Here is a 16,249-nt window from a genome sequence, read left to right as displayed (position 1 = left end):
ACTGTGTTAAAGTGCTGTGGTGTGTCGTTCCAGCTGTTGTGCCATGTGCTAAATCACTGCTGTGACTTTGTTGCTTGCACACTACTTACTCAAACCACGTGTCAAGGATGTCTGTCTCAGTGGCCTTTTTTGTGGTTGCTGCCTTGGTGTAAAAGATAAGCTAATGGTTTCTCTGCAGGAACTTGAATCTTAGTCATAGCAAATGCACATTCTTAATATTAAAACAATGGAAATCACTCAAGCTTTATCCATTCTCAGCTGCTGGTCATGTTGACAACGGGTTCAAAGGTCAACAGTAATGACCAAAGAGCTTTTCTCTTGGGTAATACATTCAGGATTTCCTGGGGTTTTCTTTTGGTTTTAAAGCATATCTCAGCAGCTTAAGAAAACGCATGTAACTCCATCTGAGACCAGCTTCAAAGACAAGCACTAAGAAGTCAGGGCTACCCATGTAGCTGTAACACTATGGAGCTTCCCACAGAGTTCAATGCCATGACTTACGGTGCAGTTGGGATTTGGTTTTCTAAGCACAAGTTTCAATAGCACGCAAGGTCACCCAAAGTATCCTTCCTGGTCCATAGTTCCTGCTCCATCAAACATACAGAGAGAGTAGATGAGAAAACAGAAGTTCTTGAACTATAACAGTGGAAACCATTTAAAAAAACCCAACTATTTATCCCAAAGCCGTCTGGCAAATCCCAAGATATGCATCAGTGTGGACAAAAATGTACACAGAAAGCCCAGCACAGGCTACAACACCGTTCTACTTCTGGGGTCAGGTAACTGCTCTTCAGGGGTTACTTTAAAGCAAATCCCCTGTCCTGTCACTACAGGCCCTTGTCAAAAGCCCCTCTCCAGCGTTCTTGTCAGCCCCTCTAGGTATTGGAAGGCTTCTATAACGTCTTTTTTTTCCTTTGGTAGGCACTGCCAAACTACTTGTACATTTAATTATTCTCATTTACCAAATCTCAGGTTCTTTGAGACCTGTTTGGACTCCTGAATCTCTGTGGTACTCAGAGAAACACAGGCTTGCTACTGCTCTTGGAATGGGTGGTTTGACCTCCCAGTTCTTTAGACTGTACATTACAGGATTGAGCTTGGGAATCACCAGAGCAAAAATGAAGCAATAATTACTGTGCTCCATAGAGAACTGTGAACTGTGTGTACGTGAAGAAGCCTGTTCCATAAAACACGGCAGCAGGAATCAGGTGGAAGCAGAAGTGGAGAAGGCTTTTGCCTGCCTTTGGACTTAGATCTTGTGGATGGCAACTGTGATGCAGATGTAGATTAAAATGAGGAGCTTGGTTGAGGTGATGAGCACAGCCGCACAGGTGAAGTGCTCCATGATGTGTGCGTTGGAGCAGGACAGCTTCGGGATGCGGGGCACAGCATAGAAATGTTACTGCAGCAACTGGCCCAAGAGACGTGCTGTAGGCATCGAGGACCTCAGCCCTGCATCTGGACACTGGCATCATCTTGTCTGGTCAATGAGCTTGTGTCTGGGCAAACCACTGTGGAGCTGCCCCTGAGAGGCAGCTGCAGGCACTCCGAGGGCCCTGTGGTCCCCAAAGGTGCCTGGGGTGGGGCTGGAGGGAGCTGCTCTCAGGGAAGGCTTGGAGAACAAGTGAAGTTGAGCCAAAGGACCTGCCCTGCAGGGTGGCAGAAGGGGCTGGCCAGGGCAGGGCTGAGCAGGAGCTCTAGGAGCAGCAACCCCCTTGCCCAGGCTTCTCCTCTTGGCCAGGTCCTCCTGCTGGGACAGCACAGCTTCCCCTGTGCCCCTGAGCCCGCCTTCCCTTTCCCATCCCCAACACACCCTGCCCCTCCAGCAGGGGTTAGTCCACTTGCATGGCTCTTTGGAGAACCATCAACGTGTTTATTTACAAGAAGAGAGGGCTCACGGAGAACAGGAGCTCTGGGAAGCCTGGCCCTGCCTCTCCGCACCACGTCAGCTGCATTCAGTGGGAGAGCTCTCCGGGGATGAGGACACCTTCCTTCGCCGCTGCCGAATCCTCTCCAGCACCGCACGCAGGATATTGTTGGTCGATGCTGCTGCAGTGTCCTGCGCGTCCCGGGCTGGGCATGGTTGGCATGAGCTCACGTTCCTGGTGACAGGGGAACCTCAGTGCTGCTGCGAGGATGGGCTGTGCTGGCTGGGGATCCCCTCTGGGCACCAGGAGTTGGAGCTTGGAGCCATCTTGGGTGGGCTTCCCTGTGAGAGGCCATCAGGACATCTCCTTTGCCTCTCTGTGCTCCTGGAGGTTTCCCTAGCAGGGAATGCTGGGACAAGGCTTGGGGATCCAAGGGTGGATGCTGGCCCTGGCGAGTCCTTCACCATCCCACAGGGTGGCCCTGGCGCATCCTTGGTGTCTGTGGCCATCTCATTCCCAGAGCTGCAGGATGTGCTGGGCAGGGTCCTGGCCTCCAGGAATGCCTGGCTGCTCTCCGTCCCTGGAACGGGGCCGTAGGAGGAGACACAATACAGGCAGGAGCACGGTGTCATGGGGACCAGAGTGCAGGTGAGGGATGCCTGAACCTGCTCCTGCAGGACCCATTCCTTCTGCCTGAGCTGCTTTGCTTTTGCCATAATGGCAGAGCTCTTGCGGGGCTGCAGCTGCCCAGCCCCAGCCTTCCTCCGTCTGGGCAGTGAGCATTGCGACATGCCCATGGACCTCTGCACTGCCTTGGGGAGAGTTTGGAGTTTTATCTCCAGGCATTTTCTTGCTGTGTGGGTCCAGAGCTTGCTGTGGACCTTCTGGTTCAGCTCCAGCCTTGCGTTGCTGATAGGCGCTGTGGCACAGGACCAGCTCCTGTCCTCGTTGTGGGCATGGCCCCTGCCTTGTGTGGGGATGTTGATCTGACAGGCAGCACCTTTCTTCAGGAGCATGGAAGCTGGTCCTGCTTCTGGTCCTGCTGCTCCATTATCCAGGCTGGGACAGGCAGGGGGGGCCGCGCCTGAACCAAAAGGCCTCAGGCACTCCTTGTCCCACGGTGACAAGCCCCTACCCTGGTGAAGGAGGCTCTTCCTCAGTGTATTCTCCTCTGGTGCTTGGATGGCTGGTTTCTCCTCAGATCCACGGGGGCTCTGTGGCTCCTGCTGTCCTGCTTTGTGCTGTCCCAGTGCACTGGCATTGCCCGGGGCCCTGGGCTCCCCAGCTCTGCTCTCCTTTGGCAGCTTTGAGTCCAGGGGACCAAGCAGCGGTGGAGGGCACAGCATCTGCGGTGCCAGGGACTCCTCGGTGGGGTTTGGGTCCCCCCATAGCCTCTGCACTTCCTTCTCTTCAATGGTATCCACAATAGCGTTTGCTTTGGCCTGCATTGAGGGGCACAGAACGTGCCGCAGCCAGGGCTGGCTCTGTCCCGGCAGGATGAGCTTGGGCAGGACAGGGAGGCAGCCCTGCTGCTGTGCTGCTTGCTCCTGGGACTGCTGCACCGGCACGGGCAGGGCCCCCAGCTCTATCTCCAGGGCTTTCTGAGCCACGTGCATCTTCAGGGCTGAAGAGACTCTGCCAGCACACGTGTGGTCGAGGGAGCAAACAGACCTCACCTCCATAGGGGCTCCTTCATCTCGAGTCAGGAGCGTTGCTGTCAGGTTCTTGGAGGGACTGATGCTCTCGGGGTAACTGGGGGAGCCGCAGCAGCTCAGCTCTCCCTGCTCCACCAGCTCCTCCAGGTCCTGCCATAGCGCCTGCCACAGCGCCTGCCACGTGCCAGCATCCAGAGCGGCTGCAGCTCCTCTCCCAGCCCACGCTGACAGCACCAGCTCCTGCAGCTCCTGCGCAGCCTTGATGCAGTCGGTGCAGCCGGGCCTGCAGCGCCAGGGCCCGCACAGGGGGGACACAGCGTTACCTGCAAGGCAGGGAGGGGTTCTTGAGTGTCGGGGGGCCGGAACCGACCTGGGACCGTACACCCAGCCTGCTCCCCATGGGGCTGGGCTCCCCTGGGGGACCTGCCGGGGACTTACATGGCTCTGCTGCCCGAAATCGCCGCCTCCATCTGCGCTGTTGCTTGCCCTGGCCATCACCCTGTGGGAACATCATTGTGGCACAGTCACCTTTCTGGGGACAGGCACCACCAGTGCTGGAACCAAGTGGGCCCCATGGCCACAAGTGATCCCATTGGTGACGGCTGATGGCAAGCAGGATGGCCCCAGCAGCCAGGATCAGGATGCTGAGGCCCAGAAGAAAGCTGCTGTTGCCCATGTGCACTGCCCGTGACAACCACATTGGGAGCTGTGGAACAGTGGCACGTGTTGCTGTGAAGTTAGAGCCTGCTGCAGAGAACAGCCGAGTGATGTTACAGGCCCCATTATGCCAGCACCGTGGGCATCCTGCTGCTGCTGCTTCATGAGCCCTAAATATCCTTGTGCAGATATGGGTCTTGAAACTGGAACGAAATCATGGGTCAAAGAGCACGGCCGTCCCTGTGCTCAGTGTCTCCTTGTGTGTGACTCGCCTGAGACACCTCAGTTTTGCCTTCTTCTCTTAGAAGAACCATAAAAAAACATATCCCTAACATACAGCATAGCCATCCAGGTGGTCGTAGCAGCCGGTAATGCTGTCACAATGGGGCTTGTGCTCAGGATGGCAGTTGTCAGGGGTGGGGTATTAGTGTTCAATTTCCTGTAAGCAGTTTGTAGAATCCCGGACTGGTTTGAGTTGGAAGCGACCTTCAAGCTCATCCAGTTCCAACCTGGCCTTGAACACTGCCAGGGATGGGGCAGCCACAGCTTCTCTGGGAACCCTGTGCCAGCGCCTCAGCACCCTCACAAGGAAGAGCTTCTGCATAAGAGCTCATCTCATCTCCCCTCTCTGTGTGTTTAACATGGCGAGGATTACATGCTGAGGATTGCTGACCTTGTGAAACAATCAGCCTTTATATGAGGGCTACAAGGAGCAGACGTAAAGGGAGGGGAATCATTGTTTTAGGTTTTGCTGGTCCTCATAAAACAATAGACATGCAATCCGAATTCCAGTCCACAGTCTCCTTATTCAATCTAAAGGTAGTTCACACCACTGCCAGTCTTCCCTATTGGACCATTAAGTTGTATTTTTACTGATTCACAGTCTGTGGTCCTCTGAGACTAATACTAGAGGGCTGATTAAGAGATGACTTGTCCCTGAAAGCACAGCCAGAGCAGAAGAGAGACACAAAGTCCTCTCCTAAGCTCAGGTAAGCAGTGTCCACAGCCTATATATAGATGTTTGCACTCTGGATACTTCCTGGAATTTGAGTGATTATTTCTCTACATTGATTACTAGAGCAGTAGAAGTTTAAGCTTAGAGGAGTAACTTTTAATTGTTTTACGTTGACTGATGAACCCCATATTACCAATATCAAATGATAGAGCAGAGGCGTGAATAACAAACCAAACATGATAATTTCCCCTATTCTGGACTGGCTTTCCCACATCATTTTCCCCCAAAGCAGAGCATCCATTTCATCCCTTTCATGTGTCATGGTTTAGCCTCTCGCCAGAGGTATTTGGAAGGTCTAAGCATATCCATCACTGGCTACTGCAAGCCTCTGTGGAGCTTTCCCATCTCATCAACGACAGTTTGAAATAGGGAAGTTAAAGATCAGTTCTGCCGTGGTGTTTTGCTTTCCTCCCATGTGATTGTTTTGCTCAAGATCTAGTGTCTTGCCTCAGGGATGTCCTCTCTGAACTCTTTAGCCCAGAGCTTCTGCCTGTGTTCTGTGTAAGTGCTGGGGAACAGGCTATGGCAATAGGAAGATAGAATCTGTTTGGTGTAATTTCAGCAGCATAAAATTCAACCAGGTAAGACTAATCTAACTGTTGGGGCTTCTTCTGTAGTCAGTGTAAGGAGGGAGAGACCTGCAGAAAGCAAAACATGCCATTTTCCTTAAACTTATTTTACAATGGGATGAACCATCCTTTGGAAGTGTCCATTTCCTGCCAATGATAGCTAAAAAGATAGCTAAAAGAACCCGGCTAACTTTTAGATGCCTAAAAGTAGTTAGGATGAGTTTTCATGCATTTTGAGGGCTTCTCTGACCTCCAGAGCCTTTGAGGTCTGCTGTTGTGCCAACACAAATTTCATGTCATACAAAGCTATCCTCATTCCATTTAGATGTTATTGGGGACTACTGGGAGGAATGTCTCAAGTTCAGAAGCAATAAAACTGTAGGACCTTACGTGCTTGCCTTTGGACATATATAGAATCATAGAATGTTTTGGGTTGGAAAGAACCTTAACATCATCCAGTTCCAGCCCCCTGCCATGGCAGCGACACCTCACACTAGACCATGCCACCCAAGGCTCTGTCCAGCCTGGCCTTGAACAATGCCAGGACATGGAAGCAGCCCTGCTGCTGTGCTGCTTGCTCCTGGGACTGCTGCACCGGCACCGGCACGGGCAGGGCCCCCAGCTCTATCTCCAGGGCTTTCTGAGCCACGTGCATCTTCAGGGCTGAAGAGACTCTGCCAGCACACGTGTGGTCGAGGGAGCAAACAGACCTCACCTCCATAGGGGCTCCTCCATCTCGAGTCAGGAGCGTTGCTGTCAGGTTCTTGGAGGGACTGATGCTCTCGGGGTAACTGGGGGAGCCGCAGCAGCTCAGCTCTCCCTGCTCCACCAGCTCCTCCAGGTCCTGCCATAGCGCCTGCCACGTGCCAGCATCCAGAGCGGCTGCAGCTCCTCTCCCAGCCCACGCTGACAGCACCAGCTCCTGCAGCTCCTGCGCAGCCTTGATGCAGTCGGTGCAGCCGGGCCTGCAGCGCCAGGGCCCGCACAGGGGGGACACAGCGTTACCTGCAAGGCAGGGAGGGGTTCTTGAGTGTCGGGGGGCCGGAACCGACCTGGGACCGTACACCCAGCCTGCTCCCCATGGGGCTGGGCTCCCCTGGGGGACCTGCCGGGGACTCACATGGCTCTGCTGCCCGAAATCGCCGCCTCCATCTGCGCTGTTGCTTGCCCTGGCCATCACCCTGTGGGCACAGCAGTGTGGCACAGTCACCTTTCTGGGGACAGGCACCACCAGTGCTGGAACCAAGTGGGCCCCATGGCCACAGGCGACTTCGTCTGCGACGGCTGATGGCAAGCAGGATGGCCCCAGCAGCCAGGATCAGGATGCTGAGGCCCAGAAGAAAGCTGCTGTTGCCCATGTGCACTGCCCGTGACAACCACATTGGGAGCTGTGGAACAGTGGCACTTGCTGCTGTGAAGTTATAGCCTGCTGCTGAGAACAGCCGAGTGATGTCAGAGCCTGTAATGCTGTCACAATGGGGGTTGTGCTCAGGATGGCAGCTGTCAGTGGTGGGGTGTTAGTGTTCAATTTCCTGTAATCAGTTTGTAGAATCCCGGACTGGTTTGAGACAGGATTCTTCCCAAGACAACTGAACTCTGGAGGTCAAGCAAAGCACTGCCACCTTCCACATACTCCCTGACTTAGAATCATAGAATCACAGAATAGTTAGGGTTGGAAAGGACCTTAAGATCATCCAGTTCCAACCCCCCTGCCATGGGCAGGGACACCTCACACTAAACCATGTCACCCAAGGCTCTGTCCAACCTGGCCTTGAACACCGCCAGGGATGGAGCATTCACAACTTCCCTGGGCAACCCATTCCAGTGCCTCACCACCCTTACAGTAAAGAACTTCTTCCTTATATCCAATCTAAACTTCCCCTGTTTATGTTTTAAGCCATTACCCCTTGTCCTGTCACTACAGTCCCTAATGTCCCTCCCCAGCTTGTGCTATAATGCAAGGACAATCTGCTAGATGTTCTTTAAAATGTGCTCTTTGCCTTTCTTAGTTTGGTTATTGCAGATATGAAACAAAACACTCCTGGAAATGAAATGCCATCTCATTCTCAAGAAGGACAATGAATAAAGGTCATGTACTGGTCAAGAAGACGTTCTGTCCACTTCCCACTTCCCAGCCCTTAGGGTTTGGTTGCTTTCATAGGTGCTGTTGCTCAATCCTGATACCTAAGAGGAAGCAGAAACAGACTGAAATCAAAAGAGACCTGAGTATGGTTGGGGCTGGTATGGGGAAAAGGGGTAGAACTGCCTCTTAGCAATTGTTTCTGAAGGAAGGCACTGTTGAAGGACTTGGTACAAGAAGAGAAAGGTTTCCAGATGATCTAAACTAATGATGGTGTCACTTTCTCTTCCCATTCCTCAGTCTCTCCATGCACTGGTGTTTCTTATGCTGGATGTGGATGTAGAAACAGATTCTCAGTCCCCTTCCTCCTTCCTTTTGAGTCTCTGCAGTTTTCAGCTGTGTTCCTGGTTTGCCAGCTGTTACTGTAGGCCTCTGTGTGGTTGTGTGACTGTGAAGTGACTATGGGCCACTTTAGGTTGAAATAGCTTAGGAAATACGCATTTCTCCTGGACTGAGCCACTTCTGGATCAAGCTGCTTTCCTGCCCCCTGGAGCAGAGCAAGGAGGTGCTGAACCCCTCCCACATGATGCAATTTGTGATGACACAGGGTACTGCAAGCAGGACAAAGGTGATGATGCAAAGGAAAAGGCATTTCAGTAGAAAACACTGGAAGTGGATGTATGCCTTTACTAGATTGGTTCATCTTGAAATGTTCACATTTACAGGGAGGCCTACTTCTACTCTATGGCTAAACAGCAGGAGCAGCAAATATCACTTGCCAGCTGTTTGGACCAGTCACAATTGGTGGCAAAGGATATAAAGGGGCAGTTCTGGCTCATGGGTATCTTAGATCCGAAACTGTTTCTTAACAGGGCAGTCAGAGAGCCTTTTCCTTGTCTATGGATGTGAACTGACTGATCAAAGAGGAGTGTGATGAGTGGGAGTTAAATAACCACAAGGTTTGATGGCAAATCCATTTGACCCTTGCCTCTGGAAATGAGGCACTCAGAATAACAAGTGAGGAAGGGCTGGGGTGCATACTCCTTGCTGGGCAAGGACCTGGGCTACACACAGCCTCTTCTCCAGGGAAGATCTGTTACAGTGAGGCTACAGGAGCAGGGAAAGAAGTAGGAATCGCCTGTGTCAGGCAGGCTTCGCTGCTAGTTAAGCCTTACTGTGGCTTGGGATGCAGTTGCTTATAAATTCAAGGCCAGGCTGGATGAGGCTTGGAGCAACCTGCTCTAGTGGAAGGTGTCCCTGCCCATGGCAGGGGCTTGAAACTGGATGATCTTAAGGTCCCTTCCAGCACAAACCATTCTATGATTCCAGTAAAAGGCTTGTAGCTTTTCTGCATGGTCATGCTGAGCCAGTTCATGCAATTGAACTTTACTGACAAAGTTTCCTGCCTTAGGTAACAGTGCTGCAATTCTGGCTTCTTTTTTTCATCCCAGTCAGGAGTGATGTCTTACACGATGACCTTGGAAACGTCGGCATGGTTCAGCATCAGAGCCACTCCCTCCAGCTTGTTGTTTCAGCTGATGTCAGCCTGTTGCTCAACCTGCACCTCCTGACTTCAGAAATGCTTTGTAAGAGAACTCATTGCAGACATTTCCTTTCTGGGCTTGCTTTAACATCTTCAAATTAGGCACAGGGTTTATAGCCCATGCGGTTTTGGGTACATATACCTTGGCCGTGCAGGTGTGAGGAAGCATCCTCTGCTTTCAGGAAGGGTGTTTTCTAGCTCTCAAGCATAAACCATATACTGTGGGGTATATGGTATATATAGCTCTCACGGATCTGGCTGTGTTATTTGAAACAATTCACTTCTTATTCCTCTCTCCTTCTGCTTCTCATTGCTATGGAGCTGGGCCACCACCCCGCAGCCCCAGCATGGAGGCATAACCTGAAGGCTTGAGCTGATCAAACAACCTGCTGTTCTCCCACCCTGTACCCAAGTCTGGAGCCTGTTAGATCAAGCCATGATCAAAGCCAAGCCTAGAAACTGACCAAAAATGGTTGGTTTTCACTCTTCTCCTCCTTCTTCATGAACTGAGTTGGCCTAGAGAGACACTGATGAGCACTGAAGCTAGTGTGAGGTAAGCAGGGCGGCTGGAGACAGGGAAAAGAGGCAAATAATGTGTGTGTAGGTCTCTGTGTGTGTGAGGATTGCAGTCACCCCTTTCTGACAGCCTTAAGCTGTGTGAATGTTTCAGCTGCATGCTGTAGCTTTACTCCAAGCTTACTCCTTTCCTTCACAGTGGCTTCTAGAATGAACCAAGAGCACTGAACAGAAAGCAGGGAGTTCAGCCTGTGCTAAACAAGTGTGGAGGGGAAATCTTGTGTTTCTCTTGTTGTGCTGGAAAGTTCCTGATTTGAGTGGTTTCAGTCTTGGTCATCACTGCCTATTTAGACAGGTTTGGGGCAGTGTGGCCATGCATGACTGAGCAAGCCTGCTCATAACATAGAGCAACTGAGTGGAAGAACTGATTCCTTAGACAGAGCATTCCTCTGGTTGTCTTGAACCTAAAATGGAGCTGGCTGCTATCCTAGAAAAATCTGGGAGTGCTGCAGACTGTCATCTTTTGCTACTGATAATAGCAGCTTTTAGCAGAAGAATCTTTCCAGCTGACCAAAGCCATAGGGCAGCATTAGCACATGGCCAAGGTTTAAGAGGCCAGTGGTTTAGGGGTTCTTCCTGTTTCAGCAGAGCATCTGCTATGGTCTGAAATAGCAAGATGTGATTAAGGCATTTATATACCTCTCTCTATAGCATACATACTCCTATAGTTGTCCTTCTGTGTTATCTGGCTGCCTGCATGGAGTGGGTGGTGTGTTCTGTAACTGCTTTACTGGTTGGTGGAATGCTGTTATCTGTGGGCATGGCCCAACATCTGCTGAGTTGAAGACAACTTATACACGGTCTTCATATCTGATCCTATGTGTTAATACCAAGGTCAGGTCTTGCCCCTACTGACCATCTTCCACATGTATTTCTCTCTGTCCATTTTCATTGCTCCACAGGCAGCACATGTAGGAGCAGATGCAGCACCAGCATGAATTTGACCCTGCTGCCAAAATTCACCCTGCTGCCAAGGGGTTGGATGTGGCTTAGGAAGAAACTACACCCAGCAGGAAAGGTGTGTGTCTGCGTGTGTGGAGCCTGTGGAGTTGTGGCTGCATCTCAGCTGCATAAACCACATGGGTGTCTTTGCACCACAGCAGGAATCAGCTTTTCCCACAGACACTTAGAAGACTCCCTCTGCTTTCAACCTCACCAACCTATGCTTTGTGTCTGTAGAGAACAAGCCTCTGGTTCTTCTAAGCCACTAAAATAATCTAATCTCTTTGCTTCCTCTAAACAAGCCATGAAATAAATTCCTGGAGAGACCTGTTCAACAGCAGCAGGGTGAGGTGCCCTCCCCATCAGCATGTCCTGCCTGAGAGAGATCATGCCATGGGCCACTGCTTGTTTTTCTGGTGGAGCTGGTGCTTTATTGGGCTGGTGCATGTTCCTTAAGCTGGTGTTTGTTCTTTAAGCTGGTGTTTAACTGCCAGTTCCACGTAAAAGCTTGTTTCTTCTCATCATGCTTGAAAGCGTTTGCCTGCCTGCCCCTTTTTGAGTGGCTAAATATAATAGCAACCACCACCTACTCTGGAAGGCATAATGCTGTAGAATGTCTGTTCCAACTTGATGCTGCACAAACTGCCAAAATGGCATCTTGGGGATGAGCAATAATCACACATATGAGCATGCAATGGCAGATGGAGAACCTGGTTTCTAGACACAACCATGGGATAGGGAAGCTTTGAAAGCTCCATGGTTCCATCTCAAATATTCTGTATTGCTGCTTTACTTCCCCCACCAATCCCTGTCTTCTTGCTGCCCAAGTGCAGGGCCACCACTTATTCTTGCTTGATAACCCTACAATGTGCTGTGGCATTGTGCTGGGAGCCTGTGGGATAGAGGGGATAGATATCTGTTTGAAGCTTGTCCAAGGAGGTGATCCCTGCCCCTCCACTCTCTTCTCATGAGACCCCACTTGCAGCCCTGTGTGCGGTTCTGGTGTCTTCAACATATGAAGGACATGGAGCTGTTGGAGCAAGTTCAGAAGAGGCCACAAGGATGCTCAGGGGCTGGAGCAGCTCCTGTGTGGAGCCAGGCTGAGAACATTGGGGCTGTTCAGCCTGGAGAAGAGAAGGCTGTGTGGAGAACTCAGAGCAGCTTCCAGTGTCTGAAGGGGGCTACAAGGATGCTGGGGAGGGACTCTTCATTAGGGACTGGAGTGATAGGACAAGGGGTGATGGGTCCAAACTGCAACAGGGGAATTTCAGGTTGCAGATAAGGCAGAAGCTCTTCCCTGTGAGGGTGCTGGGGTGCTGGCACAGGGTGCCCAGAGAAGCTGTGGCTGCCCCATCCCTGGCAGTGTTCAAGTCCAGGTGGGACACAGGGGCTTGGAGCAAGCTGCTCTAGTGGAAGGTGTCCCTGCCCATAGCAGGGGGTTGGAACTGGGTGATCTTAAGGTCCCTTCCAACCCAACCCATTCCATGATTCTATGAAAAATTACATTTTGGCTGTGCATCCTGCTTGGAATGAAGCTGCCCAGTCATTCATGAAGGCTTGAACACCTACCAGTGTTTTGCAGGGGAATTCATGATAGCAAGGAGGTGATTTGTGGTGTATTGAGAAACTTCCCTGCAGTTGTTGACTTTAGCTGGGTGGTTCTGTTTGCAAGCACTGGGGTTTTTCCCAGCTTTTTAATATCTGTGGAAAAAAATAAGTACAACAGAAACAGGGAATGGGAATAATGCCACCCCCTTGTTTTTAAGACTCTAAATCTGAGAGGGGAAGGAAACGGGTCACACTACAAGAGGCTGATGACAGTATAGCAAAGGCTGTGGATTGTGGAATGTCAATGCTGAACTAACTGTGGCTTTTGCAGCTTAACAAAGCTGTCTTGTGAAAGCTATGGTATGTTCACCTAGTGCACAGCTGCCACTGGATCAGAGCTTGCAATCACAGAGAGTAGAGTTAGGCTTGAAATTGGATTAAATGGGGCTGATACATGCTAGTAAATTCACCAAGTTCTCCTTCTGGCCACACCAGGGAAATGGAGTTACTGTATTAACATGGTTCTTTCTCACTCTCGCCTCTAAGAACATTTTTAGAGGCATGTTAAAGAAGAAAACTTGAATTCAAAGTGTATCCTGAACAAATCATCTCCTGCAGCACCTCATTCAGACACACTGTGTGTAAAATGTTTCTGAGAGAACTGGAACACAGCTGAGAAACTGTCTGTCTAAAATGAGTTCTATTTTACTTCTCTGCAAACCCCTGCAATACAGACCCTTAGAGCTGATTGTGTCTTTAGGGCTTACTTCTTTGAGCAAAACAGCTCAGTGTTCTAAACATGTTTCTTAGAGTAACTTCAAGTATCCTTTGTCTTTCCTAGGACTGTGTTTCCAGGAACCAGCAGTTCTGCGTGACCCAGGCATTTGTATTCTGTGCTGTAACTACCCAGTGCAAACCTATTGCCTAAACCCTGCATTTCCCTCATCTAGAAATCCAGGCACTGAAATGACTATAAAATGTTTTGCCCCAGGAGCTAGAGGGGGAATTTGCAGTTAATTGTGGTTCCATTTTCTGGGTATCTTAAAGCACAAGTGGAACCCAGATGTTTTTAACAAACTGGCTTTGGAAGCTCACAGTTGAGATCAGTGTCAAGTTTCCAGACACATGACCAACCTCACAGCCAAGTTTAGGGTTGCTTTTGTGTTTACATAAAAGTCTGTGAGCTGAATTACACTGCGGTTTGTGGGTGGAATGGGAGGTCTCCATAGCAAATATTTGACTGGATGTGCAGTTTATCTCATTTACAGGACTTTGAGCTTTGCAAAAAGGTTACTATATATTTGTTGGTATACTACTCGAGGCACATCCAGCTTTCTCTTGCTCACTGGAACAGTTGCTGTTTAACTCAGATCTGTTATTATTCCAAGCATAAAACTAGCAATGGCAAAACCCAAGTGTTTTAAAGCTCGAGGAGAACCATTTCTACAAATGATAAATAAAACTTAGTGCATTCCTGAGCATTGCCCAACTGCAGCAAGCTCTCTCTGCTCATGTCAAGGGAACCCTCTTGTTAAAGGTCCAGCTGGCTGCCTAAGTCACATTCTAAGTTTTAGTTCAAGGATGATCTCAGCAAAAATCCAGCTTCTATTTTTCATAGAATCAGACTCAATGAGGTTGGAAAAGAGCTTGAAGATCATCAGGTCCAAGCTCAGAATTTACTTTGGGCAAATACTGTTCAGTATTTGTTTTATAGTCATGTTTTCAGTTCACAGTAAGATCACTGCTGTCATTTGGAAAGATAGGCACAGGTAGAATGATACTAAAGTGAGTGTAAGAGTCATGGAAACTTTCCCTTTTTTAATAGCATACCCTACACTGTACCCACGTAAGATGCTCTGCTACATGGTGCTGTGCATGGCCCTGTCTATGGAAACTCACTGTAACCACGTCTTCACCTCTTAAACCCCAGTCCAGGCTCCCAAACTACTTAAACTTGGCTGAGGCAGGGACTCTCACAGACAGACAGATGGATGCATACAACATATCAAGGGAGGGGATTCTCCCCCTCTACTCTACTCTCTGAGACCCCACCTGGAGTACTGCATGCAGCTTTGGGGGCAACAACACAAGTGCGACTTGGAGCTCTCGGAGCAAGTCTAGAGAAGGCCATGGAAGTGCTGCGAGGGCTGGAGCAGCTCTGCTCTGGAGCCAGGCTGAGAGAGCTGGGCTGGGTCAGCCTGGACAAGAGAAGGCTCCTGAAGGGGAGACCTTAGAGCAGCTCCAGTGCCTAAAGGGGCTGCAGGAAACCTGGAGAGGGGCTTGGGACAAGGGCCTGCAGGGACAGAACAAGGGGAATGGCTTGAACCTGCCAGAGTGGTGAGTGAAATGTGCTCTTAGGCAGAAGCTCTTCCCTGGGAGGGTGCTGAGGCACTGGCACAGGGTACCCAGAGAAGCTGTGGCTGCCCCATCCCTGGCAGTGTTCAAGGTCAAGTTGGACACAGGGGCTTGGAACAAGCTGCTCCAGTGGAAGGTGTCCCTACCTGTGGCAGGGGGTTGGGACTTGATGAGCTTTAAGGTCCCTTCCAACACAAACCAGTCTGGGATTCTGATAAACACACACATGATGCATGCTACTCTGCTGAGATGCTCTGAGGTGTGTACAAGCAGAATCTTGGTGGATTTTTCTGCATCTAGGTATACCTTGTCCACTACCCACTGGTTCCCTGACTTAATCATCTTTTTTATATAGATGGAAACATTCATCAGAGAAGCTCTGATGATTTTTTGCACATTCCAGCTGTCCTCTCCAGCTGTCCTGTGAGGAAGCTAAGCATTACTGTCCCTAAATTGGCTGGTGTTGGGGTCTGTGCTCTGTAAGTTGTAAACAAGAGAGCTTGCTCCATTGTCTCTAATGGGATCTTGTCCAAGGGAAAACAGAGATTGTCTTCAACAATTTGAAGCTTGTGTAGGCAGACAATATGCTGACTTTTGCCTGTGGGTAACATGAAGGATGCTTCTACTTCAAACCAAGCAGCTGAGAGCCAACATGAGTTCAAAGCACTGCTGTGTGTGCAGCTGAGAGGATGGATCAGTCCCTGGGCAGCTGTGAGCTGGTATGTGAAAGTGTACTGAAAGAAGAATTTGAATCCAGGCTCTGGCAATTCAAATTCTTCTATTCAAATTCTTCAAATTCAAGTCTATTGGATTTCAATGAGAAAGGCCTGGATCTTCCCTCTAATTCCAATAGTTTAATAAGTAACAGTCAGGCATGCAATTAACTATTACCTACTGAAAATAACATGATAGAAAGTAGTGTGTGAAGTGTTACAAGGTGCAACAAATGAGCTTTGCCATTAATGTGAATGTCATTTGACGTGCTGTTCAGCCCGAGTGTGGTAATGCTGTTAGCAGCCTTCTTCCCAAGAATGCTTATAAAGGCATGAAAAGCATGAGATAAAAGGTGGCTTAAACCAAAGCATAAGAAAACAGCATGAAATAAAGTAAAAATTAAAGCACAGTGTGACAGTAGTTTGAGAGAGTGAGTTGCACAGTTGACAGAAAAGGTCTGGCTATGGCTGAACATAAACTCTTGTAAGACCAGCACACTGGGAGCTCTTCACTTCGGTCACAAAGATACCATGACACATGGCTGCACAACCCAGTGTTTCCTCTTCTCGTCACATAAATCTGCTGTCATCAAAGATAATGTGCATTGTGCAACTTGCAGCTGATCCAGAAAGCAGAATATAGGACTTCCCTAATCTTACTGACATTGAATCACGGGTGGCACAGGCTGTCCAAGCTACAGAGGAAATACATCCCTATTATTAATGCA

General features: G+C 49.8%; 2 protein-coding genes and 1 long non-coding RNA gene across 4 annotated transcripts; 1 reads left to right on the top strand and 2 right to left on the bottom strand.

Moving 5' to 3' along the window:
• Window positions 1–1,945: 1,945 nt before the first annotated feature.
• LOC134165323 (uncharacterized) lies at window positions 1,946–4,299 on the bottom strand. The gene is made up of 3 exons (XM_062621978.1): window positions 3,962–4,299; window positions 2,341–3,846; window positions 1,946–2,073 (listed from the first exon to the last, which is right to left on the bottom strand). Exons 1-3 carry the CDS (start codon window positions 4,221–4,223, stop codon window positions 1,946–1,948), a joined length of 1,896 nt encoding a protein of 631 aa, XP_062477962.1. The 5' UTR covers window positions 4,224–4,299.
• A 1,947-nt stretch (window positions 4,300–6,246) lies between these two features.
• Window positions 6,247–7,326, bottom strand: LOC134165317 (uncharacterized). Its single transcript, XM_062621973.1, has 2 exons — window positions 6,885–7,326; window positions 6,247–6,769 (listed from the first exon to the last, which is right to left on the bottom strand). The coding sequence occupies exons 1-2, from the start codon at window positions 7,144–7,146 to the stop codon at window positions 6,258–6,260; spliced, it is 774 nt and encodes a 257-aa protein (XP_062477957.1). The 5' UTR covers window positions 7,147–7,326; the 3' UTR covers window positions 6,247–6,257.
• An 11-nt stretch (window positions 7,327–7,337) lies between these two features.
• Window positions 7,338–15,555, top strand: LOC134165320 (uncharacterized). Of its 2 annotated transcripts, XR_009965475.1 has the most exons (4): window positions 7,338–8,472; window positions 9,300–9,430; window positions 11,208–13,351; window positions 15,164–15,555. It is a non-coding gene; the product is annotated as an uncharacterized LOC134165320 (long non-coding RNA). The 2 variants fall into 2 exon arrangements; XR_009965474.1 differs by lacking the exons at window positions 7,338–8,472; window positions 9,300–9,430 and adding an exon at window positions 9,449–10,981 and having other exon boundaries at window positions 13,295–13,351.
• The last annotated feature ends 694 nt before the right edge of the window (window positions 15,556–16,249 follow it).

This window comes from Pezoporus occidentalis, unplaced genomic scaffold (genome assembly GCF_034315485.1).
Source record: "Pezoporus occidentalis ecotype Australia unplaced genomic scaffold, CSIRO_AGI_Poc_V1 ctg236, whole genome shotgun sequence".
Taxonomy (NCBI): domain Eukaryota; kingdom Metazoa; phylum Chordata; class Aves; order Psittaciformes; family Psittacidae; genus Pezoporus; species Pezoporus occidentalis.
Note: the sequence above shows the minus strand (reverse complement) of the source record. Positions and strands in the feature narration are given on the sequence as shown.

What these genes read in the sequence shown, in the direction of transcription:
- LOC134165323 (XM_062621978.1), bottom strand. Translation starts at nt 4,223, where the DNA reads ATGTGGTTGTCACGGGCAGTGCACATGGGCAACAGCAGCTTTCTTCTG. An exon ending in ATTTCGGGCAGCAGAGCCAT is followed by an intron (nt 3,847 to 3,961) that starts GTAAGTCCCCGG and finishes CCTGCCTTGCAG; the next exon opens with GTAACGCTGTGTCCCCCCTG. An exon ending in GGATGCGCCAGGGCCACCCT is followed by an intron (nt 2,074 to 2,340) that starts GTGGGATGGTGA and finishes AACCATGCCCAG; the next exon opens with CCCGGGACGCGCAGGACACT.
- LOC134165317 (XM_062621973.1), bottom strand. Translation starts at nt 7,146, where the DNA reads ATGTGGTTGTCACGGGCAGTGCACATGGGCAACAGCAGCTTTCTTCTG. An exon ending in ATTTCGGGCAGCAGAGCCAT is followed by an intron (nt 6,770 to 6,884) that starts GTGAGTCCCCGG and finishes CCTGCCTTGCAG; the next exon opens with GTAACGCTGTGTCCCCCCTG.